Here is a 19,974-nt window from a genome sequence, read left to right on the forward strand (position 1 = left end):
CACTTGATAGTAGAAAGTTGCGTGTTTGGAGGAGGTTTGGCATAATTTTTATGGCCCTGACACCTGGAAAATGTTTTTGGAGGAGGTTAATGAGGATGAGGGAACATAGAACCTGAGTGTCTCCAGCTGCCGTCCCATTGTATAATTTGGAGGTTCCTCCAAGCATTGCTCCCTTCAAAAGGGAGGACCAAGAGCGTTCAGTTGTTTGAACTATAACGTCCTTTTTTTCTCCCAAACACTTCATCTGCAAAGAGCTGAAAGAGCTGAAAGAGCCCTTTTGTTTTGACTTTCCAACTGCCAGTTTGGAGAAAGCCTGGAGAGGTTTCCTGCTTCACCTCCTTGGGCTGGTGATTAGCAGAGAGGGAGGGATTCATCTCCCGGGTGTGAGTCAGAGCCTGCCCTGGTGTCCAGCCTAATCCACTCATTAAGACTTCCTCTGCTGGTGCAGAAAGCCCAGCCCCTGCAGAGAGCAGATTACCCCCACTCCCCCGAGCGTGGCCCCAGGGAGTCCTTGCCTCGGAGCCGTCTCCTCGTGGAGTCTCAAGGACACGTCTGGCAAAGTCACCCAAACTCAGCCCTCGGTGAACGGGGTGGATCTCACCAAGCTGGAACAACTATTGTTCCTTTTTTGTTCCCCACAGAGACTTCCAGGAGGTGAATCTGAAAGGGATCTGACACCTGGCCTTGGGAGAAGCTCCAGAATAGTGAAAGCCAAAGAATTAGCTGTCAGAAATAAGAACTTGAAGGATTATTCTAGGAAAAAACTGTCACTGATGGCACAGAATATACGTCTGTGAGCAAACAGAAATATGTCACAGATCCTGGATGAACCCTGATCTGCTTCACTGGTGTTTCAGGGAAGGTTATCTTGAAACACTGCACATTCCCAGGATTCTGCACATTCCCAGAATTCCCAGAATTCTGTGATTCTGTGCATGTAACTGGGAAATACTTCGAGTCCCTGCATACAAATCCAGACCTTAAACTCAGTGAATTTACTGGTGTTTCAGACACAGAAATGATCCATTACGACACAACTTCCACAGTGTTTGTTGTTCTATAGTTGACTTTCTTCTTTTTTTTTTTTTTTTTGAGTTACTTTTCCGCACCCAAAATTGCGAAATTACCCCCACAAAGTGCAAGTCCGCAAAACATCCCATCACACACAGCCCTATGAGACACAAAACCCCAAACGACACACTGCAAACAAATCACAAAGGGTTCCTTCAAAAATGTTCCTAAACTATAATTAGCACTAAGTTAGGGGAGCACTTCAAACCGTAATGTATTCGAAGGCAACTTGCAAACAGAGCACTTTTAGATTCCTTTTTATTTCCTCAGTAGTTACTATTTGCCGGGCTGGTTTGCATTTTGAGGAGCATTTATTGCTGCCAGGCAAACCAAACCCTTAAGTACTTAAATTAACGTCCTGATCCTATCAAGGCCAGCTTCCCAAAGTATATATAAGGGACAGCATCCCTGCGTCGCTCCAGTGGGATCCCTGCTCCTATCCTGCACCAGAGCAGCCCCATAGCTTGGCTATTCCACCTTCAAACAAGCCACGATGAGCAGGCAGGCACCGACGGTGAGATCTGTCCTGGGACGAAGAGGCTTCAGTTCCGCCTCGGAGATCTGTGGCCGCAGCTACGCCGCCTCCGCCAGCCAGCCCGTGCGGTGCGGCGCCGGCGCCTACAGCAGCAGGAGCGTTTGCAACCTGGGCGCCAGCAGGAGGATCTCCTATGTCAACGGGGGCTGCGGCACCGCCTGCGTCGGCGACATGGGGTTCGGAGGCGTGGGCTACGGGAACGTTGGAGGAGGAAGGATCGGCCTGTGCGGCCCCCGGGGATACAGCATCGTGCGGGGGTACCCCGAGCGCAAGGCCGACGGCATCCAAGGGATCTGCATCGACGAGCGGCTGCTGAAGCCCCTCTGCGTCGGGGTGGACCCGCTGGAACACGAGATTCGCTGCCAGGAGAAGGAGCAGATCAAGACCCTCAACACGCAGTTTGCCTGTTTCATCGACAAGGTGAGTCCAGACCTGCTCCAGAACTCCTCTTCCTCGAGGAAAACAAAACCTGACCAACCCCCTCCCAAACCCATCTTGTGCCACGAGTCCATCGACCAAAGCCCCAGTCAGGCTCTGCCATGAATCGCTGAGCTGGGTCCACACAGGGGTCCAGCTTTCCATAGGGAATTTTAAGATAATTCTAATAATTTTTAATAGTTGATAATAATTTTAAGAGCATGTTGGTCCAGGATTGAGATCTTTTTAATGGGGCTCATTTCAGCCCTGTCCCTGTTCTGGCATTCCACGGCCTTTGAATCATGGCCATGGTTGCACTGGACTTTCTCGCAGGTGCCTCCTCTTGGACAGTCTCAGTTCAAATTGGATTTCTTGCTGCAGCTCAGGTGGAAGCTACAGCCCTGACAGGTTCATCTTTCTGTCCTGTGTTAGACAATTCCAATAATTCCCCCATCTCTTTGACTTCAGATATAGCGACAGCTCCAAAATCTTTCCTGAAGGCAAAGGTGGTTAATCTTGATCCAGACATGTAAAGGTTAGAGATCAACTCTGATTTGTCACCCAAGGATCCCTTTGTAGTAAAAACAGAGACAAAGCATTTTCGCTATCTGGGAACTCAGTTCTATCCTAAAATACATCAGAGGCACTATCCGGAGGAATTTTGTTCTTAATACTTCTTAAGAAATGCAGATTTAGACACCAGGCTCCTGGATTTCTAAATAATGTAGACATGGGACTCTTTGATTTCTAAATAATGTAGACATGATATTTAGATTTCTAAATAATTTAGATGTCTGGATTCTAGATTTTGAAATAATTCAGACTTGTGGCACAAAAATTTCTTAATAAGGGCAGATAACTTTCAGGTCATGGTGCCATATCATCTCCCACTTCCTGAAAATCCCACTCCTGCGTTAAAAGCAGAGAGCTAAACAGGTGTTGAGTCCCTGCCTTTGCCTCTTTACTTGAATAATTGCAATCTTTTGCCTTCAGGTCCGATTCCTGGAACAGCAGAACAAAGTGCTGGAGACCAAGTGGGGCCTCCTGCAGCAATACGTGCTGCCAAAAAAAGGGAAAAACCTGGAACTGTACTTCGAGAATTACATCTGTGACCTGCGGAAGCGCCTGGACTGTCTGCTGTGTGAAAAGCAGAAGCTGGGCAGTGAAGAATGCGCCACGAGCCAGCTGGTGGAGGAGTTCAAGTGCAAGTAAGGACCTTCTGGGCTCCTCTAGCTGGTGGCGTTTTGCTTTTCTGGTTCATCTTGGGCAACTTCTCCCGGATTTACGGCAGGTCCCCTCTGGGAGTGCCACATTCTTCTGTTTCACTGGCAAGCTCTTTGCATTGGTAATGTTGTTGTTGCTCATGAAGAAGCTTCTGATCTTGGGATGGTTTAACGTCTCTAGACAGTGATCTGGCAGTGCCCTGTGGCAGTCCCAGCAAGAGAGAGATGTCATTTATACCTGGTGGTTATTGTCATTTATACCTGACGGTTGATGTCTGAGTGTCTGAGCATTTTTTTCTTTCCTCAGTCCTTCTCTCCTCCTTTTCCATCAGGTATGAAGAGGAAATCAACAGGCGCACAACTGTGGAGAATGAGTTTGTGGCACTCAAAAAGGTGAGAAGCTAAAACGACATGGATTGTTATACCTGTAGGTTTGTTTGGGGCAAAATTTGGCTGAAATAGTTAATTATTAGCAAAAAACCACAAAAGCGTTATGGTGAGTTGGAGGGAGACTAAGAAAGAGGCATATGCTTGGGAAAAGACGCAAGTAGAAAGTAAAAATAACATCTCCTCAAAGTTTACATCATCAGCACTGCAGCACCAGTTTTGTTGCCTCAAAAACATTCCTGAAGTGTGGGAGGGGGACAGAGCAGGACAGGTCACACCAGAACACCAGGTTATTTCTGGCTGTCTCTCCACATCCTTTATTCTTGGACATGAGAAAAGCAGGGATCATTTGAAGAATATTAAAAAATTGTGTTTAAATACTCATTAGTCAATTGTGGGTTTGTAGCTGCGTCCTAAGTGATAAATCAACTAATTCCTGTAAGTTGTTGGAATGGTTTCATTTTCCTTCAGGAGGCACCAGGATATCCTGACTCACCGTCTCACACCTTTTTTCTCTCAAAATCTTGTTGAGACACATTTCTGTCTTGTTGGTGTTGCCTCTGTGTGTTTCTCCAACACTTACAGCCAGGTCTGGGCTGGAATGTGTGTGTCTCTCCTCTTGCAGGATGCAGACTGCATCTTCTTGAACAAGGAAGAGCTGGAGGTGAAGGTGGATCTGCTAAGGAGGCAGCTGGAGCTGCTGAAATGTGTGTTTGAGGAGGTGAGTTCCTCTGGTTCATCCTGGGACTTTGGTGGTCGTGTCTCATCCTTCAGGGGCTCCAAACTTCTACTGCTTGAAACTCCTCTGGGATGTGGCTCCAACAAAGCCCTGAATAATTAAAAGCTTGGAAGTACAAGGTTGATATAAAATTAACATGATTATGCTGGAGATAGGGTGGTTCCCCCTTCCTTCATGCAGCTCCAGGTAGGAACTGGCTGTGTCCTAACTCTACCCTGGAGAAAAGATGCGTCTGTCTTGTTCCTCCGGATTGTAGCTGCCTGATTAGAGCTCAAGCAACTCCCAGCTCAGTCCTGTCATTAAATCACTCAGGCAGCAGGAGATGAGAGGATACCAAGGGTTAAGTCACTGCAATTCCTTGCCCTTGATGTGGACAGAATTGCTGCAGGTCAGCACGTAGGTCAGCAGTCACAGGTGGCAACTCACCCCGCCGCAGGATTTTCTGCTGAGCCATCCCGAGGGACATTTCTTGACTTGTTCTATCCCTCAGCCACTGCGTGTCCCAGCCCTCCCCTCCCTGCAGAGCCTGAGAGGTGAAAAGAGCTGACTAAGCCCTTCCCAACCCGCAGGAAAGGGCCCAGGTCGATCGCCAGCTCTGCGACACCTCGGTCATCGTCAAGATGGACAACAACCGCGACCTGGACATGGAGAGCATCATCAAGAACGTCGAGTGCTGGTACCAGGAGATCGCCCAGAAGAGCAAAGAAGAAGTCGATGCCTTCTACCAGACCAGGGTGAGCAAGAGGCCAGCTGGGTCTGTGCCTGGCCGCGTCACAGGCCAAAGGTGACGATTGTCCGGTTTCTTGGTTCCAGTTCCAGGAGCTGCAGGATAAGAGAGGGAAATACTGCCATGACCTGCAGAGCAACAAGTGTGAGATTTCAGAGCTGACCCGCATGATCCAGAAGCTGCAGTGTGAGCTGGAGAGCGTCAAGAAGCAGGTAGGAGATGTTTCCAGAGAAGTAGGACGGCTCAGATACAGGGCAAGGTAATTCATTGATCCTTAGAAGACTTGAGATCTGCTCTTGGTCCTGGGTGGAATGTGAAAAGTGGGTGGAGAGGGATGGGATGCCGGTGGGTTTTCCCTGTTTGCAACAGGAAGAGCAGATTTATCCAAACCCAGAGTGTTTGGATAATAAGAACGAGGATAAGAAGCTTTGCAGACACCTGCACTGTCGTCCTCCCCTGACAGGTCTCCTGCCTGCAAACCTCCATTTGTGATGTGGAGCAGCGCGGGGACTGTGCCCTCAAAGACGCCCGGGAAAAGCACATTGAGCTGCAGAACGCTCTGCAGAAGGCCAAGGATGAGCTGGCCTGCATGCTGCGGGACTATCAGGAGCTGCTCAACATCAAGCTGGCCCTGGACATCGAGATTGCCACCTACAAGACTCTGCTGGAGGGTGAAGAGAGCAGGTGGGTGACACATTTCCCTCCTGTGTATCTGAGGCCGTGGCAGCTCCCAGGTGAATTCTACAGCTCCAGGATCTCCCCAGGCTCACAGAAGCTGGACCTGGAGAGGTGCCTGGAGGCCGTGGAGGCCACATGGGTGCCAGCAAAAGCAGCTCCTGTCCTAGGGGTAGTGAGGCGTGTTACAGCAAGGCACTGAGTGGTCTGGATTGTGGCTGGAAGCTGTGAGTAACGTGCGTTTCTCTTTTCTCCCCACAGGATATGTGTGGGGAACCCTGTGAGCGTGTGTAAGTAACTGCACATTTTGGGCCATTACGATTTCTTGTTTTATGAAAGATACCTTTGGGAACAGCATTATCTCTCTGCCCCAGCTCCCTCTCCCTCCCCTTTCCAGTTCTGGAAAGTTTAGCCCCAGAAATCTCAAATACCTCTGAATTTTTAAAAAATCGGCTTTCGCAGTGAGTGCAGAAGGTCAAACTCAAGACCCTTTGGCTCTCCTTTTTTTTAGTTTCTACCCTTGGAGGCAACAGGGAGATGTCCTGGGGATGATGGGATATGTACTGAACCTGGGAGGCACCAGCAACACGGGAAGGGGGAGGATCCATGAGGGAGTGTGTTGGGACACAGGGAAGGAGTAGGAAGGAGCAAGGGCTCAGACACATTGGACAAATCCGGAGGAAATCAGGTTTGGTTGGTTCTGTCACTCAAGAAACAACCTGCCTCGTGAAAGTCTCGCAGATTTCCTCCCTAACCGCTGACTCCCGTTGCAGCTGTGGTCAGCAGCGGCTACAACGTCCCCGATGACTGCGGGATGATGGCCAACGGGGCCGCGTGTGGCTACGGCTCGCTGGGCAGACGGGCCGGGAGACACAGCTCCCAGACCGGCGGATTCAGCTCCCGGAGCGCCGGGATCCACCCCAAGAGAGTCCTCAGCTCGGTGGCCAAGCAGTGCATCCCGGAGGTGTTCTGCCAGGCCGGAGGGGTCAGCTGCAAAGCCGGGGGGTTCAGCTCCCGCAGCGGCGGGTACCCAGCCCGCACCGTGGTCAGCGCTGCGAGCGGGGGCCTGAACGCCCGGGTGGGGCCCTGCCAGGCTGGAGGAGTGCTCAGCTTTGGGAACCAGGGCTGCGTCATCCGGCAGCTAGCGGGGCCCCCCGTCGTCGTGTCCGGCAGCCCTGAGGTCGTGGGGTGCAACAACGGCGTGGTGGGGAATTTCGGGGTGGTCAGAGACCCCTGCGTGGTCCCGTAGGGCCGCGGAGCTCCTGGACAGCGGCGCTCAGACGCGCCAGCCCCGTGCCCAGAGGATGCAGGGGGATTCCTCTGCCCCTTAGTAGCAACATTTGTCACCAAACCCACTCCCACATTTATTAGCCCCGGGTTTATCCCCCCGAGCTGTGTTTTCAGAGTCCCCAAGCCTAAAGACTCCTCTAGAAACTTCTCCTGCAGGTGCTCAGCGCAGCGTGATTTCTGAATCCTTACTCTAGGTTGTCACAGCTTTAAGGGCCCGTTTGTTGCGCTGCTTCCCCCTCTGTCTTTTCCCGTAACAAGCAGATTAAATAACAATATTCCCCCCTCCAAGATCCCTCTTTTTTCTTCCAGCCCCTCCCAAAGCATTTCAGAAAAGAGAGCGAGGATTTAATTGCTTAACTTTCCCAGGAGATGCTGCAAACAGCAGACTCCCTTTATTTTTATCCTATCTTTTTTTTTTTTTTTTTCGGTACAAGAAAACCCCACACTGCAAATTTATGCTTAAATCTGAAACAAAGCAATTTTCAAAGCACCCCCTGGTTGCTCCACAGCCTTCAGCTTGTTTTTTGTGTGTGGAATTTGCTTATGGATGAGCACGCAGTACTTTTGTTTGCTTCTGCATGTTGGGGTGGCTGGCTCAAGGTGTGCTGATTTTTAGAAGAGATCACCCCCTTTCCTTTTCCACCCCCCCAAAATGCCAAGGGAAGTTACTGGTGCATAAACTGTCCATGCTGACACCTTGTACAGCACGGATGGAGCTGTTCCCATTGACTGCTCAAACTTGCCAGCTTCTCACCGTGTCCTCAATAAAATGCTTTGAAAGAACATGTTTTGTCCCTCCATTTTTCCATAGACGGTATTTAAAGAAACTGCAAAATAGGTGAAAAAATGCTCTGGGGAGAAGTAAGAACCAAAGAGACCTTTGGATTCTCTGCAGGCAGTTTGGGACATGGCGGGGCTCAGGTGTCACCGGGAGTCACTCTGGTGTATTTATCTCCTTATAGCATATTGCACAAGGTATTTTACAGACCAATTAACAATTAAATTCAAAGATTTCCAGAAACCTCCAAAACAACCCTGAGCACCACACGGTGGTGTTTTCCAGCCTGTTGCAACCTCCAAACGAAGCATTTGTTTGATCCTTTCATGTCAGAGCAGTTGAGTGAAGATGAATTCAGCACTGCCCTTCTGGGCTCACAGGGCTGGTGATCAGAGCTGTTGGACCAGAGTCGTGTTCCAGACACAAAAATTTGGCTTTAGTGGCTTTGGGGATGGCGAAGTGTTATTTGAACTGTGTGACTTAAAAGGCACTGAGATCTCTTGTCCATAATGGGGTGGGACCGGCTTTGCCCCGGTTTTGGAGTCTCCCATGTCGAGCTCAGCAGGGCTGCTGGGGTTTTATTTCATGGAAAAAATGACATTTCCAAGGAGTGATTCATCTGGCCAAACGCAGGTGCCTAATTTAGCATGAAATGCACTGAGCTTGAGGCCGTCTGCACCAATGGGATCTGTCCTGGCTCTGGAGGCAGCCCCAGGCAGGGGGATTAACCCAAACATGGGTGTCCCATGCCAGGCGCCTGCAAGTTCCCAGGAATCCTCCTGCCTCTCCCCACCGGACTTGCAGACGTTATTATCACAGGGAATTTCTTCCTGTCTCCAGCCCAGGAAGAATTACAGGTCACGCAGCCCCAGTAATCTCCCCACTCTCACAGGGCAAAATTCTAATTGCAGCCTGAAAAAAGGGGACAATTAAAGGGCAGGGCAGGGAAGGAGATCAGGGGAAGACTAGGGGAAGGGCAGGGGATGTAATTTCTATGCTGAGAGTGGAAAATCCTTCATCCAGCTCCAACCAGACGTGTGCCAGACCGTGGTGGGGTGAGGTGGACGCTTGTCCTCCACCTGTGCCCTGTCTCCAGTGAGGAATCCCAGTTCAGCAGTTTCAGTTTTAATCGGCTCCAGGTAGACGGGATGGAGCCCACCTCAGCAGGGAATTCTGCACCTGAGCTTGCTTCATCCACCACTCGCAGAAGGAATTTGGAAATAGGAATCCCTCACATACAGGCAGCTTCTGTTAACAGCGTGAGCACCACGGATCCCTGGTGTGGTGTCTGGATGTCACTCAGCCCTGCCAAGTGTCCAGGAAACCCCAAATTTGGGGTTTGTGTCTGTGAGGAGGCCTGACCATCCCTTCACAATCCATACCCGGGGTGATTCGGCTTGGCTTTGTGCCGAGGTCACTCTCTGTTGGGTTTTGCTAAAAAGATCGTTTCTTGAGGAAGAGGAGGGGGAGGAAGCCCTGCTTTGGAGCTGGGGTTTGGTCCTCACCTGGTCGACCTGACCCATTGCTCTTCCCCCACCTTCTCTGCCTTTACGGCCTGGAAAAGCAGGAACTGGCTTTGCACGGCATTCCCAGGGCAGAGGGGCTGGGGCCGGGCCAGCCCCAGGATTTCCAGAGCTTTCTCCCCCAACCATAAAAGTCAGACACCGAGGCAGCCCCAGGTGAGAGAGGGCTCGAGCCTGGGCTGCCCCTGCGGGGCCTCGGGCTCAGCTCAGACTGGAGCCTGAAATACTCTGAGCATTACCAAGAGTGACCCCTCCCATTCCTGACTGAGGAAGTGGGAGGTGACTGCCTAATTTCAGAGGAATAATTAACTTTTACTGGCCTGAATAATAGAGAGAAGACAGGGAGATGATCCTGCCTCACCCAAAACAAGGGCAGCTCCTTTCCTCCTCCTCCTGGAGCCAACACCCAAATATTCTGAGCTATAATATTAGCAAACCAAAGAGGGAAATGAAGGCTGCATTTATTTTTCTCTCTCTGGCTACAGCTCTTAAAAAATTTATCACAGGAGCAAAGGGAAAAGGTTCATCTCAAATGGTTTTCAAACCATTCATTAAAGCTGTAAAACAGGCTCAAAATCCTCTCCTGGCAAGGGATTGCTACCTCTCTCTCCAGTATTTATTTTGTGTTTTAATCTTGAGGATTGTTTTGACTTTATTATTTTTATTTTTTTTTTTCAGTCTTAAGTAATGCTTTGACTATTTTCCCCCTTCTTTCCAATAGCAACAAGTTCAAACACTCATTATAAGAGGGAGAACTGGAATTCCTGTCAATTAAAAAGAATCAAAGAAAAAAATTTGATACTGGAGCAATGCCTCCATGAAGTACTTCTAGGAAAAAAGAAAAAAAAAAAAAAAAAAGAAACACCATTGGGTTTAGTTGACTAATTGAATAAAATGAACATCATCCCAACCAAACCCAGGACACCAAACCAAAGCCTACCATGGCTGAGGAGATGAAGAGGAGAACGGGAAGAAGCAAAGCCATCCTGGCTGAGTGCACGGCCCCGGTCTCTTCCACCATCCAGGGGACACACAGGCCACTCAGAGGGCTCCCCCCCCAAAATCCAAACGTGTGCTGCCAGAAGAGCAGCGTGAGGAGAGGGGAGACTCTGCTCCTGCGTCAGACACCTCCCCACCCTTCCTAACCAGCATCTTCCAGTTCAACCATCCTGAGCAGGGTGGGACAATTCTGCCATAAATTCATCTTTAAAATAGGAGAGATTTATGGCACCAATGCAGCCAACCCGAGCTTAATTTATAGACTAGAAAGGTGAGGGTTGGGCCTGGCACAGGTTGTTGAGAGAAGCTGTGACTGCCCCATCCCTGGAAGTTCCAAGGCCGGGTTAGACAGGGCTTGGAGCAACCTGGAATGGGATGGGCTTCAAGATCCTTCAGTGGGATTCTTCTTCTCCTTCACCATCTCTCTGCACTGGACGCACCGAGACCGGAATGCAGGAAGAGGAGGAAGAGGTGGGACACTGACAGGAGCAGAGAGAAAGTCATCTCCCAGGAAATCATCTCCCAAAGCCACCTCCCATAAAATCATCTCAGAAGTCCTGGCCACAGCGTGTCCCTGCAGCACAAGGCAGGAACAGCAGCACAGCCGCAGCACAGCGGGAAGAGCATCCAGCCCAGCGAATAGCTGAGCTGGTAATTAATCCCAGCCTAATGAATGGAACAGGGACATGTTCTCCAAGCCAAGGCTGTCATTTAAGCTTTTCCCCTTGTTCATTATTCCCTGTGTGTAAGAGGTAGCAAAAAGGGGTTTTTTTATGTCAAAAGCTGACACCAGTCACCACAAGCCAAACAAACCAGGCAGGCTCAAGAGACATATCTTCCATCCAGCCTGGATAAGGAATCCCAGACAAGGAATATTTTATTAGGTCTGCCTCTAGACAGGCTCTTCCCCTGGCCTCTCTGCCCCTTCCCTCCCTCCTGACCTGGAATAAGATAAAGATGCTGAACCTCTGCACTTTAGCATTGAATGAGGAGTTTTTCAAGCCTTTTAGCTCAGGAGCCACAGAAAAGGGAAAACCAAACTCATCCAGCCTTTGAACCAAGAGCAACAGCAAAAATTGGATCAGATTTACTGGAACAAGATCCCTCTTTGGCCTCTGTGGAGATGGTGGTGGTGGAGCAGGTCAGGAGGAGAGGAGAGGGACACGAGGGGAGGACGTTTGTGCCTTAGGCTGAGCTTTAACGATCTCAGAGTCTGGAGAGTGCAGGGATTTGGGGCTCTGGCAGCAGAGGAGGTGGAGGATGAATCCTGGTCATGGTGATCCCATTTGCTCTCACTCTGCAAAAAATGAAATAGCCAGAGCACGAGCAGAGATCTGGGGATGAATCACCTGGGACTGCGAGAGAGAGATAGAAACCTCAGGAGCAAATCTGCCCCCTTTGCTGACAAGGTAGGAGTGGGATTTTTGCTTTATTCCAAGGTCAATTCCTTACAGAGTCAAACTGGGAAGTCCCCAGTCACGTCACAGTGATCTGGTTTGGAATATCCCACTTTAAACAAAATCCACTTGTGCCATTTCAGCTTTTGATTTTAGGTGTTAGCAAAAAGATTTAAGTGTCTCAGAAGTTCCTGGAGGACAGAAGGTGACTGGTGAGTTCCCATCCCTGGAGGTGTCCAAGGAGCGACTGGACCTGGCATTCGTAGCTCTGGTGTGGGGGACAAGGTGGGCATTGATCACAACTTGGACTTGATGATCCTGGAAAGGTTTTCCAGCCTCAGTGATTCTGGGATTCTGTGAAGTGGATGCAGATTTATGGCATCTTTTACCCAGGGAATGATTATCAGGAATAATCTGGGCTTCTTTGTTTCCAGCTATCCAATTATCAGTCTGTTTCCAGCTCCTGGGAAGTCCAGTGGTTTTATTTCCCCTTTCTGACCCCAAATGAGATGTCTCTTCCCCTGAGACATTGCTATTACTTACCAAACACATCATTTACTGCACCCATTACTCCATTGTTACCAGTTCCAGCACACAGAGGTGGAGACAAATGGGGGACTCGTATCTGCACTGATGGGAAATCCAAGGCTGGATTTTCAGCCCCACAGCCCCAGGAGGGTGGGAACAAACAAGATCCAAAGAACCTGCAACAGAGCAGATTGTGGATAAAGATAGGTAAGAAATTAGTCCCTAATTAGTTCCTCCTGCCAACGCTCACTCCTTGCAGTCAGATGGCTCCACAATCCGTGCTTTATTCCAAAGCAAGTTGCTCCCTGTGATGTGGTCAGTGTTACTAACGGGAGGGAGGGGGAAGGCTTTGGTTAGAGATCTGAGTTGTGAAGGGGTGGATCAGGGCAGGACAAAGATATTCCAGGCCTGTGGTCCAGGCTTAGCATGTGGGGAGGATTCTCCACCTCCTTGGATAAAGCAAAGTGGGATCATGCCTGGGGTTTTTTCCTCTTCTTAACGCAGCTTCCCTTTTAAGGTGGTTTCAGTGGAAATCCCAATTTTTCTTAGATTTTTCAGCCCTAGAACATGGGGAACATTGGAACTATTTCTTTGGTGGCCAAACCAAGCATCTGGGTAAATTCTGACCTAATTTGGGGGGGTTCAACATTTCTTTTCTACAACCATGAAACCTTCTCAGGAGATTTGCTCTTCCCAGAACACAGACGAGCAGATTTATCTCCGTAAAAGCTGGACTTGGTGATCCTCTTGAGCCCCTTCCAACTGAGACTATTCTGTGATTGTGTGATTGTTCCTCTCCACTTTTTCCAGGTCTGTGTCATTGAGGTGGCTCCGAGGCAGCTCCGGACCACAGACAACACCCTGCACGAATCTGCTCGGAAGAAAAGAAAGGAGCCCCAGCCCCAACCAGCCATGCAAAGCAGCCAAGTGTGAACCAGTGCCACTGGTCCTGCGCTGTCTCGGGGAGCTGGACGGTGCCGCAAGAGCGCCGTGGGGCAGGGTGGGCTGAGGGAGACAGGAGCTGGGATTGCTGAGATGTGTTTGAAGCCCAGAGATCCCTCCCTTTCTGTCTATAGGGAAATCCAGGTTGGATTTGCTTTTTTTCCTTGGAACACCCTCGTGCTCAGCACAGCCTAGTTTGGTGGTCACAGAGCTGGGCTGGCTTTATACGGGAACAAAAATACCGCTGATATTCTTCAGGGTTCGGGTGGGGAATCCTCTGTCTCCACCCAGCACTCTGGCCATGGCCCAGCTGAGTTGGGGCATTTATTCATTTCCAGGATTAAAGGAGGCTCCGGTGTTTTCTTCTGTGGTGAATGACCCTAATCTGGGCTGTAGCTGCAGGATGGATATTCCCATTAGATAATTAGTTCTGCATTTCCCCAAAAGTGATGCAAATGAGGGGGATTAACTCCGGACAGCGGTTTTCCTACAACCTTTCAGAACAAGGTTTGAAACGCCCTCATTGTTGTGAAAATGGACAATTTTGGGGATAATTTTGCCAGAAATCCCAGGGCACAGCCCAGAGCGGGCTTTGAGGCTTTGAAGCGTAAAGGAAGGAGGAATCAGCTCCTGAATATTATTGCACAAGAGCACTTCCAGCTCTGGAGGAGCCCAGATATTGACCTGGGATAAGGAATTAAACAGGACCTCTGTCAGCTGCCTTGAGAGGGGCTGTTTCGTACAACAAAAATTAAATTGGCAGTTACTACGTGAATAAAGTACGGGGAAAGAAGGGAAAGAATAAAAACCTCTCCGATTTTGAGGTTCTTGTTCAGTTTTAGGGTCAAAGAATGAGGATCCAGGGCAAAGGAGTGAACTCTGCCTCCAAGACCTCTGGATTCAGGGTGGGGGCCAGCAGCCTGCCCTGCAGAGCTCTGTGTGTGACAGCGACGAGGGTTTGGGTGGGAAGGAGGTGCTAAACCCCGCGGGTGGCAGGCGCTCACGCCAAACCCAGTGGCAATCTCAGAAGCGACTATTCCCCTTTATCATGAACTCTTGGAGTGACTTGAAAGGAGTTGCTCAAAGGGGCTGTGACGTTTTGGGGACAGCCCAGGGTGTTTGTCAGCCCTTAATGAAATGAGGCTGAGGAAGCCACAGCTGTCACGCTCGGTAATTAAAGGGAAAGTAAAGCCTCCTGTCTATGCTCTGGGAGCAGCCTGGCTGCAGACGGGATCAGGAAGGCTGAGCTGAGCAGTGACAGCATTGCAAAAAATGCCCGGGAGGAAAAAAAAAAACCATGAAATGATCTCCAGGTGAAGCCAAGGAGGAGCTTGGAATACCAGGGGTGCAATTATTGGGATGCCTTGAACACCAAGCTGGCATTGGATCATTGAGATTTCCACATGCAAACCATTCTGCATGGGGAACAAGAGACGCAGGTGCTTCACACTCCCTGGGATCACACGCAGTGCCCAGCAGGTGGATTTCCCCATGGGATATTAAGGGAGAAAATTCAACCACATAATAACAAGAACAAAGGGAATAACAAGGCCAAACACCGATGCGTGTTTGTTGCTCTGAGAAATTGCCCTGGAGTTCCCCCAGTGAGTGTCCCCAGTGTGTCTATCCTGCCAAGCCGAGGGGGAAGAGGGAGCCTGAATCACTTGGCATCACCCGGGTGCTGAGCTGGAAATGAACATGTGAATTTCTAAGACCCCACTCAGCACAGTTTGCTGAGAAAAGTGTAGCTTTACCTAATGTGCTTTGATGCTCCAACAGAGCGTGGCCAAGAGAGTCCTGTTGGCCGGAAACAGAGATTCATGGAATAGGCTGGGTTGGAAGGAACGCGAAAGATCATCTAATGCCACACCTGCCACGGGCAGGGACACCTTCCACTATCCCAGGCTGCTCCAAGCCCTGTCCAGCCTGGCCTTGGACCCTCACAGGGAGGAATTTCTTCCCAAACCCTCCCCTCTGCCAGCAGGAAGCCATTCCCCCTTGTCCCGGCACTCCAGGCCCACAGAATATCCCTCTGTGTGTTTCTTGGTGTCTCCTTCAGGCACTGAGAGGCCACAATTAGGTCACCCCAGAGCCTCCTCTTCTCCAGGCTGAACAATCCCAGTTCTCTCAGCCTTTCCTCACAGCAGCTGCTCCATCCCTTTAATCATCTCCATGGCCTGCCCTGGGCTCTCTCCAGCAGCTCCAGGTCCTGTCTGCGCTGGGCCCCAGGGCTGGGGTAGCTCTGCAGGTGGGGTCTCACCTGAGCAGGGCGCAGTGGCACAACCCCCCGCTGCCTGCTGCCCACGCCGGGGTCTCAGCCCAGGACAGGATTCACAGGAGGATTTTCCATTCCCATTTCTCTGTGCTGTTTCATGGCTTTCCTCTCCAGTCACTCAGTGCTGGCTTTTCTTGCAGCCCAGGTTCCCAAGCCTGGTGCCAATGGATGTTGAGAGGGGCCCAGCTGGATTTCAAAACTGCTGTGGACGCATCTCTGGCCACGAAAGGAAGAGGCTCCCAAAACAGGAGATTTAGGTCAAGCAGAGAAGGATTCCCCATCAGAATGAAATCAAAGCGTGACACTGCACCTTCGAAGGAAGTGGTGGCTGGCCCTTCCCTGGAGGTGTGCGAGGCCAGGCTGGACGAGGCTTGGAGGAGCCTGGGGTAGTGGAAGCTGTCCCCTGCCCATGTCAAGGGGCAGAATGAGATGAGCTTTAAGGCTCCTTCCAGCCCAAACCATCCCGTGGTTCTGTGATTCCGCGCGAGGGATCATCGCTGCAGAGGTGCCGTGATTGTTGCTTTGCTCTATCTCCAGGATCCTGTGGTTTTGTGGCAATTCAGTGGGTTAATCTCTGGAAATGGAGGTTCCAACCCTGCAGGCTTTGCCGAGCCAGGGAAAAGCCAGGGTGAAGCCCAACGCTCCATCTGGCTGCTCCAGGGCACTGGGGCTTTAGGGAACGTTGCAGCAGGTGTTCCCGGGTGCTAGGGCTGCAATGGAGGTGGCTGCCAACTCCTCCAGGACAAATCCTGCGTTTATCTCCACTTATTTCAGTGGAGAAACCATCACAGACCGCACACGCACTGAGCTGCCACCGCTGGGGTGACACACCGAGGTTTTCTGCCTGTTGGTGACAAAATGAATCACCAAAGTGACTTCAACCATTCATTAAGGTAATAGGTACAGCCTCCAGAAGCTCAGCCTTCTGTCATCTCCTTAATCTGAGTGTCCATCTGGGAAGTTTAATGAATAGGTGCTCACCACACCATTGTTATTTCTCCTGCTTCAAATTTGTTCCTTTATTTTGCTGAGGCAGCTGTGGACAGATAAGAACTCCTGCTCTAGGATCACCCTCCCTGGGCCCTGCTGACTGCTGTCTCCAGGTTCTTCTGCAATGCTGGCTTTAGAAAATTCCCTTTTCCTTGATGATCTCAAGCTTTCTCATTGCCTATTCATGGTCTCTCTCTTCAATTTGATGCCTGGTTTTTAGGCAGCTGAATTTAGGTGAAGGACTCCTACGCTGAAAGTGTTTTTATTTATTGGTGATCTCACCTGCCAAGTTGTTTTTACATGGCCTGTGAGAGGCTTTGCTCTAGCCAATGTCTCTCCTTGTCCTTCTTCACTTTTAAATTCCACATAGAGATCGTTTGGCTGATAAAATCTCAGCGCTCTCTGCTCTGCTGCCAGCAAACACCATGAAATGTTTGTGCACCATCTCCACTTTGCTTTTGCTCTAAAGAAAACTCTAAAATAAAAGTTTGCAAGATCAGCTCTGTTACCTCGAGCACCTGCTCACTGAGCAGCTCCTCCCTGTGGCACTGCAGATACTGGCGTGACACACAGACGCTTTTCCAGACATATCGATGGGAACTAGTTGAAATTCTGAGGCTGAATTTCCCTCCTCCCACTCTCTCCCCTTTCACTCAGCTGCTGGAAGGCATCTCCGGAGTCCCCAGTTGGCTCTGTGCATGAAGGAACACGTTTTCTGATTAAAACCCTCCGTACCATAGAAGAGACGAGACAACCATCCTGCGAAACAGCACAGCCCTATCTCCCACCTCCAAATCTGATGCGTTCCCCATGGGAGATTTTTTGCTAACCTTTCCCCAAAAATCTCTTCCAGTGGACACCTTGTGTCCTTGAGGGGCTCTTTCCTCCTCCAGTGCTTCTTCCCGGCTGCTCTGCCTTCAACCTGACACCACCACCCTGATCCCACCCCAATTCTTGGAGCCCTTGTTGTCCCTCAGCCCTGGGCACGGGCACAAAGTTGTCTGGATGATGCCAAAATGCCTCACAAATTCCTGTGCAAAGGAGGAATGTCACAAAGAAAGGGGTGGACACCTGTGGTGGTTGGTACGAAACCTCTTTGTCTCTCGCAGAAGGCGGCTCTGTGTGCTCCTCGCGTGACGTCACCTTGAGGAGGGATATTTTACAGAAACATGGAATACCCTGAGCTGGAAAGGACACACCCAAACCATCAGTCCAGCTCCTGACCCTGTGCGAGACATGCCAAAGATCCCAAAAATCATGTGCCTGAGAGCACTATCCGAAGGCTCCTGGAGCTCTGGCAGCCTTGGGCCAGTCACCATTCCCTGACCACCCTCTGTAGGCAGAACCTTTTCCCGATATCCAGCCTGACCCTCCTGACACAGCTCCAGCTGTTCCCTGGGTCCTGCCCCTGCTCACAGAGAGCAGAGACTGGAGCTGCTCCTTCAGCAGAAGATGCAGCCCCTGACAAGTCTTCCCTCAGCCTCCTCCAGACTTTGTGTGGCCCCTCCAGACCCTTCCCCATCCCCATGTCCCTCCTTTGGACCCTCTCCAACATCTCTAGGTCTTTCTTATGCTGTGGCTCCCAAATGGAGGTGAGGCTGCCTCAGCCCAGAGCGAAGCAGGACAATCCCCTTCCCACCGGTGTCCCCGGGAGGTGCTGTCCCTCCTGCCTGCAGGGAACACAGGTGGGTCCTGTTTGCTGGTTTTGTTCTCTGGGCAGACTGCCACAGCACCCCAGCACTGCTGATGGGACCACACGGGTCACCCACGGTCCAGCAGAAGGGAGGGAGAAGTTTTGGGAAACACCTCAAATGCAAGCAGTACGTATGGGCAGGAATCATGGAACAGCCTGGAAGGAACCTCAGGAATTATCTTTTCCATCTTTTTGCCCCAAAGCAGCATAAATGGACTGGGATGATCCGGGCTGAGGGTGAAGAGCGGCTGTGGAGCGAGGTTACTGGTTCCCAGTTTCAGACCATCATCTCTACCCCAGTCCCCACTAATCCCTGTCTGCTTTGATGTGGGAGCCGAACCAAGCTGCGCTTAAGAGATGGGGAACAGCCACCTTTGGAGAGCAGGACCAGCAAAACCAGTGGAAGGTGTCCCAGGGGCCTCATTGACCCTTTTAATGGTGACTTTAATGGTGTCCCTTCTGCAGGGAGCCACAGAATCTGCCCAGCCTGCAGGGAGGGAGGGAGCGCACCACCACCACCAGGCCCTGACAGCTCTGTTTTTTGAGGAGAGGGTCTTAAAAAGTGCTTTTCTCACTGGGACGAAGCAGACTCGGGAGGCTGTTGGATGGTTTTTCCAGACAGAATCCCAACAAGAGGTTGGAAACGCCCGCAGGCTCTCCCTGTCTGCAGGGGTGGCTTAGCAGGTCCCAGTTTAGTAGGCGCTTAAGCAGAATGAATTTATCTGGGCACATGTAAATCTCAAAGGTGTTAAAGTCTCATGAAAGCCACCACAGCTCAAGGAATGTTTAGCGCCAGGCAGCTCAGGGTTTTCCCCTGCAAACCTGGGTGGAAGCTGTAGGTTCAAACCAAAGATGAATCCCTGGGAGAAGCGGTTTCACACCCTCCTTGGAAAGAGGAAGGTTCGTCCCTCTCTGCCAACACCATCTCACCCACAACCAGCCAGGACAAAGTGAGGTCACATGAAGAGGTCTCAAGGATGACGACCTGTGCGTGAAAGCCATTGCAACCCTTCTCCTGGGAAGCCCAAATCCCATCGGAGTCCTTCCTGCTTTGAAGTTGGTGGAACCTCCACCGTGTGACTCCGAACTGGCTTTGTGAAAGCTCAGCAGCTGCAAACCACAGGCGCTGCCCTGGACTGACTTCCTCTGATGTGCAAGGTTGGGCACCTGGAAAAGCCACTTCATAGGGACAGGAGCAGGAGCCAGAGGTTGAAGATCAGGTTTGTTGTGGAGGAACAGCCCCACGACTCTTCACACACAAGAAGGAATCGCAGGGCTTGCAGCCGGTGGAGGGTGATTGTCCCGTGAGCAGCATTTTCCCTGTTTCCCAACACAACCAGGGTTTGGAGTCCACAGCCCTGAAATGTGTGCCACCCTTGTGGCACAAGGCACTCCACGGTGGCTGAGCAGAGATAAGGGGATAACTGGGACCTGACCCCAGCCAGAGGCAGGTTCCTCACAGCTGGAAAAACTGGAAAGTTGCTGTCCTCGGGGGAAAAGGGCCGTGTCTTTCTTGCCGTGGAGAGGAGATGCAGTCTCTCTGTGGTCCTGCTGGGCAGCAGAGCTCGGAGCAGCGGCTGCTCCCAATCCCGCAGCTGTGCAGGGCTGAGCCACACGGAAAGCAGGACTGGAGCCGGGCTTCTCCCTGTTTTCAGGCTGCCCGTGGTTGTGTCAGCCTAAAAAAGTTCATGAAGGTCATGTCTGGACCTCCCTGAGGGCTCAGGGATGTTTTGTCCTACCCGTGAACGCCCTGTCCCCAGGCAGCGCTCCACATTTGGCTTCAGA

The 19,974-nt window shown here is 50.9% G+C and overlaps 1 protein-coding gene across 1 annotated transcript; it reads left to right on the forward strand.

Annotated features, from left to right (window-relative positions):
* The first annotated feature begins 1,564 nt into the window (after positions 1-1,564).
* Positions 1,565-7,023, forward strand: LOC120764708 (keratin, type II cytoskeletal 4-like). Its single transcript, XM_040088726.1, has 9 exons — positions 1,565-2,026; positions 3,017-3,231; positions 3,579-3,639; positions 4,259-4,354; positions 4,942-5,106; positions 5,186-5,311; positions 5,563-5,783; positions 6,036-6,064; positions 6,548-7,023. The coding sequence occupies exons 1-9, from the start codon at positions 1,565-1,567 to the stop codon at positions 7,021-7,023; spliced, it is 1,851 nt and encodes a 616-aa protein (XP_039944660.1).
* The last annotated feature ends 12,951 nt before the right edge of the window (positions 7,024-19,974 follow it).

Source organism: Hirundo rustica, chromosome 35 (assembly GCF_015227805.2).
Source record: "Hirundo rustica isolate bHirRus1 chromosome 35, bHirRus1.pri.v3, whole genome shotgun sequence".
In the NCBI taxonomy this organism is placed as follows: domain Eukaryota; kingdom Metazoa; phylum Chordata; class Aves; order Passeriformes; family Hirundinidae; genus Hirundo; species Hirundo rustica.

Coding starts and splice junctions, on each gene's coding strand:
- LOC120764708 (XM_040088726.1), top strand. CDS start 1,565: ATGAGCAGGCAGGCACCGACGGTGAGATCTGTCCTGGGACGAAGAGGC. Junction 3,640..4,258: donor AGTTTGTGGCACTCAAAAAG/GTGAGAAGCTAA, acceptor CTCCTCTTGCAG/GATGCAGACTGCATCTTCTT. Junction 5,107..5,185: donor ATGCCTTCTACCAGACCAGG/GTGAGCAAGAGG, acceptor TCTTGGTTCCAG/TTCCAGGAGCTGCAGGATAA.